This window comes from Marmota monax, unplaced genomic scaffold (assembly GCF_021218885.2).
Source record: "Marmota monax isolate L192 unplaced genomic scaffold, Marmota_monax_Labrador192_F-V1.1 WCK01_AAM20220418_F8-fsc00008, whole genome shotgun sequence".
NCBI lineage: Eukaryota > Metazoa > Chordata > Mammalia > Rodentia > Sciuridae > Marmota > Marmota monax.
Genome location: NW_026694432.1, coordinates 18,929,846 through 18,944,222, shown reverse-complemented (window position 1 = coordinate 18,944,222; position 14,377 = coordinate 18,929,846). Strand labels below are relative to the sequence as shown.

Genomic DNA, 14,377 nt, shown 5'->3' with positions numbered 1-14,377 from the left:
GATGCATGAATAATTATATTAAGGGCTAGAGATGGGGTTCAATGATAGAGTGCTTACCTGGGATACATGAGCCCCTGGGTTCTGATCCCCAGCACTGCAAAAAGTAAACAAATAATAATAATTATAGACAGTATTCATTGAAGGTGACTATGTACCACGAATTGTTCTAAGCACTTTACACATGCTTTTTCTTAGTGAGCTTTTTCTCTGCTGTGACCAAAAGACCTGATAAGAACAATGTAGAGAAGGAAAAGTTTATTTGGGGCTCATAGTTTCAGAGGACCCAACTCCATTGCCAACTCCCTTGCCCTGGGCCTGAGGCGAGGCAGAACATCATGGTGGAAAGCAGCTCAGAACATGTCAATCAGGAAGCAGAGAGAGAGCTTTCGCTTACCAGGGACAAAATATAAATCCTAAAGGCATGTCCTACCTGCCTACAGTCACCATCAGTTAATTCATTCAAGTGGATTTATGCATTGATTAGGTTAAGGCTCTCAAAACCCAATCATTTCACCTCTAAACTTTTTTTTTTTTTGCATTGCCTCACACATGAGCTCTTGGGAGACACCTCATATTTAAACTGTAACACCTTTCTTTCTTTCTTTTTTTTTTTTTTTTGTGCTGTGCCACGGTTGGAACTCAGAACTTCACACATGCTAGCCAAGTGTTCTGCCACTGGTCTATTCTCCCAGGCCCAACGTGTTTGTTGTTGTTTAAAAATTTTTTTTTTAATCTCAACATATGTTTGATCCTCACAGCTATCCTATGTGATAGATGGTATTATTGGCTTCATTTTACAATGAAGAAACTAACATATTCATTCTGAACAGAGATGCTTTGTTTTCACTTTTTGATGGTGCAGAAGATGGAACCCAGAGCCTCCTCACATATGCCAATGTACACCTCAAGCTCCATGTAGCTCAGTGGTAGAGTACTTGTGGGTTCAATAGAACAGAGCATCTTCTTTTTGCTTGGAGGAAGAAATGGGCTTCGTCCATCATGATATTGAAGGACCGGTAGCAGATGGGTAGGAAAGATGACAAGGTCACTCCAGGCAGAAAGAACAGTGTATGGTATGAAGAGGCTGGGGGTGCCTGGGGGTATATCTTAATGGTAGAGCCCTGCCTATCATACGTGGGACCCTGGGTTCCATCTCTAGCACCAAAATGGGTAAGTCAATGCATAAATAAATAAAAGAACTGCATGTACAAACTCATAGGCTCTAGAAAAAAATGCATATTTGGCAACAAGTTCAGTGGGACATAGAATGGGGGAGATGTGGCAGTTGAACTTGAGAAATATACAAGGGTGGCTTGGTTTGTATATGGTGTGGAGTACAGAGAACCAACAGAAATTCTTATTTTTTTAAATTTATATATATTTTTGGTACTAATATTGAACCCAGTGTTGCTGAAGGCTTGGTCCTTATCCCTGATGCCAATCCAATAAGAAGGACACAGTTTTGAGAAAAAGGAAAAGGAAGGTTTATTGCTTTGCTAGCAAAGGAGGTACACAAGGGATTCCTGTCCCAAAGGCTGTGATTCTGCTCCTCAGCAGGAACGGGGATTTTATAGAGGTGATTCAGAGAAAATGAGATTGGGGAGAGATCAGGAAGGAGAAGATCAAGGAGGAGAAGTTTAGGGAAAAGAATATGAGAGAAGATCAAGGAGGAGATCAGGAAGGAGAAGGCTAGAGAAAAGAAAATTGGGGAAAAAGAAAAAAAAACATGTAAATCGCATAGTCACAAGGGATATTATCAAAGCATCAAGTGAACCCCTGTTACACCAAGGGTGCTTAGCTTCTGGGCTACACCCCAGCCCTTTTTATTTTTTATTTTGAGACAGGGTCTTGCTAAATTGTTTAGGGCCTCGCTATATTGCTGAGGCTGGCTTTGAACCTGTGATCCTCCTGCCTCAGCCTCCAAAGTTGCTGGGGCTCAGTGTTTCCATAGCAATGTTTGCAGTATGCTTAGTGTTTGCACACTTATTCAATCCCTAGAACCAAGGGGGGGATAAAAGATATGGAATGCTTCATCCACCCAGTGGCAGAGCCAAAACTAGAAAATAAACCAATTCCCAGTACAGTATTATATTTTCCTAGCCATAACATGATATCACACATTCCATACTTCCCTTCCTTCTTCCTAATCATTAAATGTATCAGTCTTGTGTATTCTGTTTCTACAGGAGCCTGTTAAAGCCAATGTGGTAAACGAATTCAGGTTTAGAGATTGCCCTTTCCCCAAGGATATTTGCATTTTAACTGGGGACTACTGGAGAAAAGGCAATCCCTAAGGAACTAATCAAAATTTCTTGTATCATGAAGATGTTATTGGAAGTAAGGAGTTTTTACTTCTCTCTCTTAATGAGATCATAGGAAAAATATGAAGAGTTGCCTTTTTAAAAAAATTTATCTTTGCAACAAACCTGTTAGGTAGGTATTATTAACTCTTTTTTTTTTTTAATTGTGAGAGTCTGAGAAGGGTTTAGTAATTTTCCTAATGTTGAACATCTGATGGGGAAGCCAGTGTTTAGACTCTTCCTATGTAGTATATGACTCCCAGTCTAATCCTCTTTTTACAACCCCATGTTGCTTCCAAGGGTAAGTGTAGGCAACAGCTTACACAGTTCATATATAAATCTGGGCCATGGGGTTAACTGGCTGATTATCTTTAATAAAAAGTCTTAGTAGGTTCATTTTATTCCCTTGGTGGGATCTAACCTTGGAGACTTGACATTTTACCATCTCCACTAAAAGTCTTCCTCCTTTAGTGCTTGACCTCATCATTCCAACCATAAGTGTGATTGTGGGAAGGAAAATGCATTGAGCACTTTGAGCAAAATAATAATGTAAAATCCAAGATGCCATTTATTTTATTCCTTAGTCCACCAGTCTTCCGTATTGAGCGAGAGAATTATGTTAGGTTGACAACTAATAGTGCATTACTTATATGTTTACTACTATTTACAGTAACAAAAGCAGGTATTGAGTCTTCCTAGTATCAACTATCCCTGCATGAGTTGACTAAAAATGCTTCTGCCAATTCTTCTTAGATTCTTCGAATCTCCTCTGGATTCTGGGTCCTGATTACAAGATTTCTTTATCAAATGCACTGTCTATTAAATAGCTTTGTAACCTTGGGCAGATTAATCTGTTTTCCCAGTTGTAAAATGGAGAGACTGATAGCTATTTTGTTGTTGAAAGGCTTTAATGTGTTTCTGAGAGCCTTTACTGACAAAGTGTGGTCCATAGCAGGGTTCGCATGGTGTTAATTTTCTTCCTGCCCCAGGTCAAAGGCGTTCTTTGCTTTGAAAGGGGGGGGGGGGGAGAGGTGTGCACCGGGGCGCTCCAGCCCTTCAATAAATTTTCTTGGGCTTGAAGTGTTGAAGCTGGCCTCGAACTTGGGACCCTCCTGCCTTAGCCAGTTGAGTTGCTGGGATTCACAGGCGGTGCCCACTCCACCCGGGGGAATGTTCTTTTTTTTTTGGTACTGGGGAACTGGGAATTGAACTCAGGGGTGCTTAACCACTGAGCCACATCCCCAGCCCTTTTAAATATTTCATTTAGAGACAAGGTCTTTCCGAGTTGCTTAGGGCCTCGCTAAATTGCTGAAGTTGGCTTTGAACTCGCGATCCTCTTGCCTCCACCTCCCGAGCCGCTGAGTCCGTTGGGATTACAGGCGTGCACCACCTCGCCTGGCTTTGAGTTCCTTCTCAAGGTCCATGGATTTATAGGTTCTCTGGACTTATTCGAAGTACTTATAAAATGTGATGTGTGAGGTGTATTTTTTCCTGGAAATAAACTTAACACATTTTGGGGGTCAGCGATTTCTCTGAAAAGGGAATCCCCTAATGCCAAGATGTGACTACTCTATTTTGTGGGGGGGTGAGGGAGCAGGGTTGTTTTTTTGTGTGTGTGTGTGTGTGGGGGGGGCTGTATCGCTCTCTTGGGTACTTTTTTTGCAGTCTAACAGGGGATGACATATTCCTGAGAGAGATGGGTGCTTGATGTCCCTCCAAGCCAGGTTCCATTAAGTTTCCCTGGGGCGGCGGCGGCGGGGGGGGGCGCGTTCAATGAGGAGGGCTCTCAGGTTCCCTCCAAAATGGGGGCGGGGTTTCATTTGTAGTTGGGAAGCGGGTTTATTTAAGGTCTCGAGGGCTTCAACTGCCGCCCTTTTATTGAGAAACCGGCCATTGTGGGTTTCCTCAAGCTAAAGGTCCTCTCTTCAGGTGTTAGTCAAAACCTCGTGGCGCTACCCGGGTTGCCCGCATCCTCCTAGGCCCAGTCCCGAGGTGGTGGGGGTGGGGAGGCCGCTTCCGCTCCTCCAGTCCACCAGAGGGCGCTGCGGCCCAGACTCTTCCTTCCCGGGGTGCTTCGCGCCGGGCCCTTCCGCGTGGGTGAGTGAATGTGAGAGTCAGCGCTCGCGCCGCGCGCGCCGCCCGCCTCCGCCGCTCGGCGCCCTTATTCCGGCTGTGAGGGGCGGGCGCGCGCGTAAAAGCATAGAGACGGGCGTTGAGTTCTCGGGCTAGAGCGTCGCCGAGTCGGAGCCGGAGCCCGAGCCGCGCGCTGTGTCTCCGCTGCGTCCGCCGAGGCTCCCGAGTGTCAGGGACAAAAGCCGCCGCCGCGCCGCCTGCTCCCGCCGCCAGGGCTCATCCGCCGCTGCTGCCGCCCTGAGGAGAGTCCGCTGCCTTCGCCACCCGTGAGGATCCGAGAGCCATGTCGGCCAGCAGCCTCTTGGAGCAGGTACAGGCCCAGCCCGCATGCCTCGGCCATTGTGTGAGGCGAGACGGAGCCCGACTAGGCCCGGGCCCGCCGCCCCCGGTCTGGCCCAGCCGCGCCGGCGCTTCTCGCGGACTGGGTTTCGGGCCTCTCGGGCCGGCCGCGCCCAGCGTCTCGCGCCTGGTCCGCTCTTCCCGCTTCTCCCCGGGCCACGGAACCCACCGGCCGCGCCGCGCTCCCTCCCCTCATCGGGCCTGGTTTTCCTTCCTCGTTTCCTTCCCCTTCCTTGAAGCCCTGGCTCCCTCGCGTCGCAGCTGGCGCGTCCCCCGCTTTTTCTCCCGCGGCCGCGCCGGCCTAGCGCTTTTCCCCGCCTCCCGCTTTCAGCCTCCCCCTCACCACCATTCCTGACGCCTCCCCTCAGGCCTGCTTCTTTATTCCCTTCTCGGGCCCTGCTTTCATTTGTCTTTCCCTTTCCGTTTTTTTTCCCGGACAACTTGCTGCTCCGCGACGGTCCCCTTCGTCCGCAGAGACCCAAAGGTCAAGGAAACAAAGGTAAGCCCCGCTCCGCCGGTGGCCCCGGGCTGGGAGGGGGACGCCGCGGTGGGGGCGGGGTCTCGGGACAGCGCCCCAGGGAGGGGACCTCTCGGAAGCCGCTTAGTTCACAGGTGCCTCCCGCTTAAGTGTTTTGACCCTTTCCGAGGGTTCTTGCAGCTGGCGAACAGCTTTTTCGCTAACAAGGAGTAATTCATTCAGGGTGGGGGTGGATTTGGTTTTGAAATGCCCCAGGTCCTTAGTTTCCTGTAGATCTTAGAAGGCCTTTGTTTTTCATCCTCGTGGATCACTTTCTGGAAGTAACTCACACGTGATGGGGGAGGGGAAGCGGGAAGGAATTGTAATCTAGAAGAGCCAATAAAATGACCTTTTTAGATCAACTTGTGCTGGGTGGAGGGAGGCGTTTTCACTCAGGAATCTTGCCTGGGCCCTCTCATATTTATCCTTTTGAAGTTCAAACTTATTTGCTCTCTGAACTAGTTATGTTTTTCTCTGGCTAGGATATATTTGACTGACTTGGGAGGGAGATTGTAGAATTGCTACACTTGTTAATTTGCAGTTTTTTTCTTTAGTACAAAATGGATCTGTACATCAAAAGGATGGATTAAATGATGATGATTTTGAACCTTACTTGAGTCCACAGGCAAGGCCCGTGAGTAATTGACCATTTACATATTTGATCAAAGGGTGTAGCATAATGTTGGTCTTTCTCTGTCCTGTCAATCATTTTGAGGGGAGAGTCACTTTCTTAATACTTATTAGTGTTATAAAACAGTTGTTACAAATGTTAGTCTGTAAGTTTCCTAGCTCTGTATTGTCAGCAGACAATGTACTGAGACTGTAGTACTTTGGTAACATTTTACTGTATACTAACTGCAATACCTGTTAGAGTAATTGGTCTTCCAGTGCAAAGCATGAGACTACTTGTCAGTGCTAAATTTTCTGGAAAAATTCCAGAAAACTGTTTTAGGAAAATTGGGTTAATAATGGTGTTAGAATTTTTTTTTTTTTTTTTTTGGTACTAGGAATTGAACCCAGGGGCCCTTTTCTACTGAGGTACATTCTCTGGCCTTTTTATTTTGAGACAGGGTCTCACCAAGTTTCTGAGGCTGGCCTTGAACTTGGGTACCTACTGCCTCTACCCATGGGAATAATTCTAACAAAATCACCTCAACTTCATTTAGAGCTGGCTGCTTTCTTTCTCTATAGTTCTAGTTAATGGGCTCTTAGTTTATCAGAACTATTTTGGATTTTAATACTTATTTTTTTGGGGTGGGCATGGGGTACTGAGGAACTCAGGGCCTTGCATATGCTCAGCGAGTGCTCTACCACTGAGCTGCATTTGCAGATACTTGGTATTTTGAGATATACTTAACATCTACAGAGACAGACTTTGTGTACCTTTCATTTCTCACTGAAGGGAGCTGTAGGATTTATGAAATAAAGTGCTGCTTAGCATAAACTAACGTCAGACTAAGAATGATTGAGTAAAGAGCTAGCTCAGTTGTAGAGGGCTTGTGCAAGAGTTGTGCCTGGGGCTGGGGCTGTAGCTCAGTGGCAGAGCACTTGTTTAGCATTTGTGAGGCTCAAGTTCGATCCTTAACACCACATAATAAACAAGTAAAATAAAGGCATGCTGTCCATCTACAACTACGAAAAAAATAAAAAATAGAATTATGCCTATATTATCCTCTGTACCACCACAACCCCCATTCCCCAAAAATGATTTAAGTTTTTGCAGTGTAAAGCCTTGTAATGCGAAGATTAGTTGCATGTCTATTCACATACTGTTAATATGACCTGTGCATGTAGAAACTTGTTTGATTCAATAGTTCTTTTGTATTACTATTTCAGGTCCCAGAGGGACTCAGAAAATTTTAGCTAATATAACTTCAGATTAATAGATCAAAAGGAGAAAAGTCAAGATCTCTTCTAAGATTGTAAAAGATCAAGAAGTTCATGGAACATTTGTATAAATTCTGAACATATGCTGTATGAAATGCAGTTGGTAGTGTTCAATAATTTGACGTGTTAGTGCGGAGCCATATTTGGACCTGATAGTTACATACATAAAGCTTTTAGATTTCCTCGAAGATTTTTTGCATTGGAAGTATAGAAGTCACCTAAGTAGGGCTAGGAAACTGGTTCAGTGGCTGGCATGCATGAGACCTTGGGTTTGATCCCTAGTGTTGCAACAAAATAAAACCACCTAAGTGATTGGAAAAAATTTCAGAAAAGGCATCCAGTTAATCAGGAAAAATAGGGAAGGAAGTAGAGGAATGAACTAATAGATTCCTGATATTGAAGTAGTTTACTTATATAATCATTATAACAGGGAGAGTGGGAACATTTAGAAACATAATTTGAGGTAATTCTTGTAAAACATTGCATAATTCAGATTTTTTGAGCTCAGGGGCACATAGGAACCTGCCAATTCAGGTGTAGGCATTCAGCTATAGTTTGGCATAATCTCTGATATTAAGCACATTTAAGTTTTCTTAAAGTCAAAGCTTAAATGCCCATTTTTTAAAAAAGGGGGGGGGGAAGAAATGTTGAATAAGTAGATGAAGAAAGATTTTTTTTTTTTGGTAGTTTATCAAGAATAATTTTGTGTACTTCTTTTGGCATGGGGCTGAAACCCAGGGCTTCACACATGTTAATTCATTTACAACTTTATTTATTTTTTATGTCCTGCCCCTTTTATTTTTTATTTTGAGACAGTCTTGCTAAATTGCCTAGGTGGGCCTTGAACTTGGAATTCTCTTGCCTCAGCCTCCTGAGTACTAAGTTTCTTATACGTAATGGATTTGAGTCTGTGTTAAAATTTTAACACTGTCTTGGAGAATTTTTAAATTTGAGAGGAAATGTGTGGAAAGTTTTAACTTTGTCTTTAATGACAAATTTAATTGGCCAAGGAAAATGCAGCCATTTTATCATATCCCATTAGTTGAATTTTTTAAAAAACATTAGTTATACATGGACACAGTATCTTTATTTTATTTATTTATTTATTTATTTAAATATTTATTTTTTTAGTTTTAGGTGGACGCAATATTTTTATGTGGTGCTGAGAATCGAACCCAGGGTCTCATGCGTGCTAGGCGAATGGCTACTACTTGAGCCACATCCCCAGCCCCTATTTTGTTTATTTTTATGTGGTGCTGAGGATCAGACCCCGTGTCTCATGTGCGATGCAAGTGCTCTGCCACTGAGCCACAACCCTAGCCCTGAAAATTTTTAATATTGAAGAGATGCGTTTTTTATGGCTAAAGAGTATTATTGACCTTGGTAATACAAGCTTAGGTAGATACGTTTATCTTAGACTCTTAATTTATAAGATTCAATTGACTAGTTAATGAATCCTTAAATTATCAGAACTATTGGAGTTAGGTGATTTTTATCTATGTCAAGGTATACATACTTCTGGCTTTTCACTTAAGGGGTGTTCTGTAAGCTCTTAAGATTTATTTAAAAATTCTGTTAGGCACAAACTAAAGATCTAGTGATTGAGGGTTTTGTAATAAAATTTATATCCTAATATGAAGATTAATTGTACATGAATTCATATTTTGACTACTTTTTTTTTTTAAAGGAGTGTGGATGTATGGTGTCTTTAATTTTACTTTTCCTATTTCTAATAGAAAATTGTGCATCTCAAGTTACAGATCTTTGATTTTATAGGTGAAATAAAAGTTTTCTCATTTTAAGTCCTCTGGAAGCCACTGAACATTTTCTTTCCAGGTTATAATAATAGTGGCATTTTTTGACATTCCTAGATGGTTTTCCAAGAGGATAGCACAAAATTTTATGATTGATGCTTGTGTTAGATCTTAAAATTCCCAGTCCCCCCACCCCCTGCACATGGACCTATTAATCTGGTTTTGGTAGGAAACATAAATACTCCTGCTTTTCCAAAAGTCCCACTCCTTAAATCCAAAGATAATTATTATTTTTTAATTGTCTTGTTAATGCATTATAGTTATACGGAATAGAGGAGTTTGTTTTGACATAATCATATATGCATGGAATATAATTTGTTTTATTTTACTCCTCAGTGGTTCTTCTCCTCCCTCCCTCTGATAGTTTTTTTTCTCTTTCTAAATTGATAATTGATTTTAATAAAAGTTTCAGTCCAACGCTTAACATAGAGCAAGACATACTTTTGATGAACTAGGTGTTTTTTTCCTGAATGTATTAAAGTTAAGGTTCATATTTATTTTACATATCAGCTTAATCATAATGCTTAAACATTTCACTTAACGTACCAAAATTCCTTAGAATACAAGGACACCAGTGAGTTTACAGAAAGAGATTATTGAATGTGCTGTTCTCCTGTTTTTTAATGGTAGATTTGGCTGAAATACTTGATTAATGGGGGAGAAAATGTTCTGTTATTTTTTTGATTGATTTGCCTCTTTCTTTCTTCCACAGAATAATGCATATACTGCTATGTCAGACTCCTACTTACCCAGTTACTACAGCCCCTCCATTGGCTTCTCCTATTCTTTGGGTGAAGCTGCTTGGTCTACGGGGGGTGACACAGCCATGCCCTATCTAACTTCTTATGGACAGCTGAGCAACGGAGAGCCCCACTTCCTACCAGATGCAATGTTTGGGCAGCCAGGAGCCCTAGGTAGCACTCCATTTCTTGGTCAGCATGGTTTTAATTTTTTTCCTAGTGGGATCGACTTCTCAGCATGGGGAAATAACAGTTCTCAGGGACAGTCTACTCAGAGCTCTGGATATAGTAGCAATTATGCTTATGCACCTAGCTCCTTAGGTGGAGCCATGATTGATGGACAGTCAGCTTTTGCCAATGAGACCCTCAATAAGGCTCCTGGCATGAATACTATAGACCAAGGGATGGCAGCTCTGAAGCTGGGTAGCACAGAAGTTGCAAGCAGTGTTCCAAAAGTTGTAGGTTCTGCTGTTGGTAGTGGGTCAATTACTAGTAACATCGTGGCTTCCAATAGTTTGCCTCCGGCTACCATTGCTCCTCCAAAACCAGCATCTTGGGCTGATATTGCTAGCAAGCCTGCAAAACAACAACCCAAGCTGAAGACCAAGAATGGTATTGCAGGGTCAAGTCTTCCACCACCCCCAATAAAGCATAACATGGATATTGGAACTTGGGATAACAAGGGTCCTGTGGCAAAAGCCCCCTCACAGGCTTTGGTTCAGAATATAGGTCAGCCAACCCAGGGGTCTCCCCAGCCTGTAGGTCAGCAGGCTAACAATAGCCCACCAGTGGCTCAGGCATCAGTAGGGCAACAGACACAGCCATTGCCTCCACCTCCACCACAGCCTGCCCAAATCTCAGTCCAGCAACAGGCAGCTCAGCCAACCCGCTGGGTAGCACCTCGGAACCGTGGCACAGGGTTTGGTCATAATGGGGTGGATGGTAATGGAGTAGGACAGTCTCAGACTGGCTCTGGATCTACTCCTTCCGAACCTCACCCAGTGTTGGAGAAGCTGCGGTCCATTAATAATTATAACCCCAAGGATTTTGACTGGAATCTGAAACATGGCCGGGTTTTCATCATTAAAAGCTACTCTGAGGACGATATCCACCGTTCCATTAAGTATAATATCTGGTGCAGCACAGAGCATGGTAACAAGAGACTGGATGCTGCTTATCGTTCCATGAACGGGAAAGGCCCCGTTTACTTACTTTTCAGTGTCAACGGCAGTGGACACTTCTGTGGCGTTGCAGAAATGAAATCTGCTGTGGACTACAACACATGTGCAGGCGTGTGGTCCCAGGACAAATGGAAGGGTCGTTTTGATGTCAGATGGATTTTTGTGAAGGACGTTCCCAATAGTCAACTGCGACACATTCGTCTAGAGAACAACGAGAATAAACCAGTGACCAACTCTAGAGACACTCAGGAAGTGCCTCTGGAAAAGGCAAAGCAGGTGTTGAAAATCATAGCCAGCTACAAGCACACCACTTCCATTTTCGATGACTTCTCACACTATGAGAAACGCCAAGAGGAAGAAGAAAGTGTTAAAAAGGTAACCAGCTTACCATTCTTAAGATTTTTAAGGAAGGAGGAGGGACTAGAGAGAACGGGAGAGGTATTATAGTGAATGCTAATAAAAGCTCTGTAAATAACATCACTTAACAGTTCAAGGCTTTATGGAAGTATAATTGGTCTTAATATTTGAATCTTAGTGTGAAGGAAGGTGAGAACATTCATGGGAGACAAATATGGACTTAAACTGCCAAGAAATTGTACTTGTTTGATGCAGAAAGGTGAAATGCAAAGGGAATAATTGAAATGATAGAATGATGGAAATTAAAGTAGAAAGATTAAGGTTGTAATATGGGAGAGAAAAATATGGAAGTTCTCCATTGGAATTATTTTTTGGCTTGGTGGGGTTTTGTGGTTATTTTTAAGAATTGGTGTGTTACCAACCCCTGAAATCTTTTGGCTTTCCTGTGACTGTTGGCAGTGTTTTTCAGAACTTTCTTGTTCTGTTCTTTGTGATCTTCAGTGTAATCTCTGCTCTCCAGAGTGCTGGGGATCAAACCCAGGGCTTCGTGTGCTAGGCAAGTACTCAACCACTGAGCCACATCTGCAGCCATAGAAACTACTTTTTGTTATATAAAACTTGGTAAATAGATATTCAGAAAAATCTCATCTCCTGTTTCTGACTTTTTTTTGTATCTCAAGAATCACTTTTTACTGATTCCTCTGTAACGTGGGAATCTTGGGCAGAATAGAGAATGAATCCAAACTGAAGTGTTTATTTGAGAGAGTTGGTAATGCTTGTTTTATGGGTATTACTGAGTACATGTAAACTTTTGGGACCATGATTAAACAAAAAAATACTGGTTGGGCAGATTGGATATTATCTAGTACTTAGCCTTTTTGCATGGGGAGGAGGTGGTAATCAGGGATTGAACCCAGGGGCACTTAACCACTGAGCCGTATCCCCAGCCATTTCTCATTTATTTTTGAGACAGTATCTCACTAAATTGCTGAGGCTGTCCTTGAATTTGTGATCCTCCTGCCTCAGACTCACTAGTCCCTAGGATTATAGTTGTGAGCCACCATGACCGACATAGATTACTTTTTTTTTTTAATATGTATTTTTTAGTTGTAGTTGGAAACAGTATCTTTATTTTATTTATTTATTTTTATGTGGTGCCGAGGATCGAACCCAGGGCCTAGCACATGCTAGGCTCAGTGCTCTACCACTAAGCCACAATCCCAGCCCCCACATAGATACTCTTAAATGGAAGAAAATAGATGAAAAGATTATGGACAAAAGAGAACATTTTTCTTCTAGAGTCCTGGGTTGGTTAACTTTAGATATTAAAAAAAAAAATTTACTAAGCTCATGTAAAAGTATTTTCCTTAAATTTGTATGAATTCATACGGATCTTGTATAAGGTATAGGATCTGAGGCCTCATGCCTCAAGATTATAATTCCCTTGAGCAATGGGTGAAGGGCTCTTTGGTAGATATTATTTGGAGGTGCATAATTTTCAACTAAAGTAAGGATAGTTGCCATCTTGCTTTCTAGTATAAACAGATGAATAAGAAATGGAGATACACTTGTTATGACACTAAAAGCATTGGTAATGGAGTGCCAGGTTATTGAAAAGTTGATAGCAAAAACATTGTCTGATAGTCCTTTGAAGTCCTCTCTTACCCCAAAGTGGTTTTTTATTTTGAGACAGGGTCTCACTATAAGTATTAAAAAGTATCTTGTTGAGTTGCTGAGGCTGCCCTTGAACTTGGAAGATTCTGCTTTAGCCTCCTGAATTGCTGGGATTATAGGTGTGCACTACTGTGCCTGGCTCTTACCCCAAAGTTTTAATAGTTTAGAAGTTAATGTAAGGTGGGAATCATGAACTGAAATTGAATTCCATGCGAGTATGGGTTTGTTAGGATAAATCTGCTATGTATAACTATAAAGCTCATAAAAAAATATAATCTTGTAGAAAATGATAGTTTACTGATTCTGAAGGATTTTAAAGATATCTTCTCAGGCTCCTGTTTCTACAGGATAAGAAGATAGAAGGTCATGATTTTCATAGGTATCATGTAGTGGCATAGCAGATTATTATGAACATCTATGAGAGCCTTTTAGATGCTTGGTTTAACCACTTGAAAATTATACCATTTCAGGGGCTTGGGATGTGGCTCAGTGGTAGAGTGCACACCTAGTATGCATGAGGCACTGGGTTTGATCCTCAACACCACATTAAAAAAAATAAAGAGATTGTATCCACTTAAAACTTAAAAAAAAAAAAAATTAAATTTAAAAAAAAAAAAGAAAATTATACCATTTCATATTAGGAATCTTTACTTCTTGTTGGCAGAGTTCTGTCTTACTATTTTTTTTTTTTTTTTCTTCTTTGGATTAAACCCAGGGGTGCTTTACCACTGAGTTACATCCCTAGCTCTCTTTATTTTCTATTTTGAGACAGGGTCTCCTTGAGTTGCTTAGGCTGGCCTCAAACTTATGATTACTCCTGCCTCAGCCTCCCAAGTCGCTGGATGCAGGAGTGTGCCACTGTGCTTGGTTTGTCCTACCTCTTATTAAAAGCAGGAAGGCAAAGAGGAAAGTGTTATTTATTTGTTTTTAAAGGAATGCATAGTATAGATGTTAAAGGTAAGTTCTGTGTGTTATGACCCAAAGGGGAAACCTGGGTTTCAAAATGAAGTTTGGGGGGGCACCAAAAACAAACTTGGGTACTGTTAATTAATGTTGACTCTTATTTAAAAATTTTGCAGCACTAGGAATTGGATTTAGGGACCACAAGTACTCTACAACTGAACTGCAACCCCAATCCATATATTTTTTTTTAACTTTGTGGTACTGGAGATTGAACTTGGGGGGGAACCCTACACTGAGATGCATCCCCAGCACTTTTTTATCTTGAAATGGTTCAGCTAAGTTGCCCAGGCTGGCCTCAAACTTGCGGTTGCCTCAGCTTTCTGAGTACCTGGACCTTGCTACTTAGTTGATATATATATATTTTTTAATATCATTTTACTTTATTTAACTGTCATTTTCAGAGCTGCAAACAAAGTTGGAACCTGATTCAATAAGTGGTGTCATATTTAAAAGAGCCTTTCAGGTTTCTCTT

General features: G+C 42.0%; 1 protein-coding gene across 1 annotated transcript in view; it reads left to right on the top strand.

Moving 5' to 3' along the window:
* Window positions 1–4,517: 4,517 nt before the first annotated feature.
* Window positions 4,518–14,377, top strand: part of Ythdf2 (YTH N6-methyladenosine RNA binding protein F2) — a 34,796-nt gene continuing 24,936 nt past the window's right edge. The window contains exons 1-4 of the mRNA XM_046468754.2: window positions 4,518–4,743; window positions 5,247–5,271; window positions 5,844–5,923; window positions 9,703–11,286. Coding sequence (XP_046324710.1) covers window positions 4,717–4,743; window positions 5,247–5,271; window positions 5,844–5,923; window positions 9,703–11,286 — 1,716 coding nt within the window. The 5' untranslated portion in view covers window positions 4,518–4,716. The remainder of the gene's footprint in view (window positions 4,744–5,246; window positions 5,272–5,843; window positions 5,924–9,702; window positions 11,287–14,377) is intronic.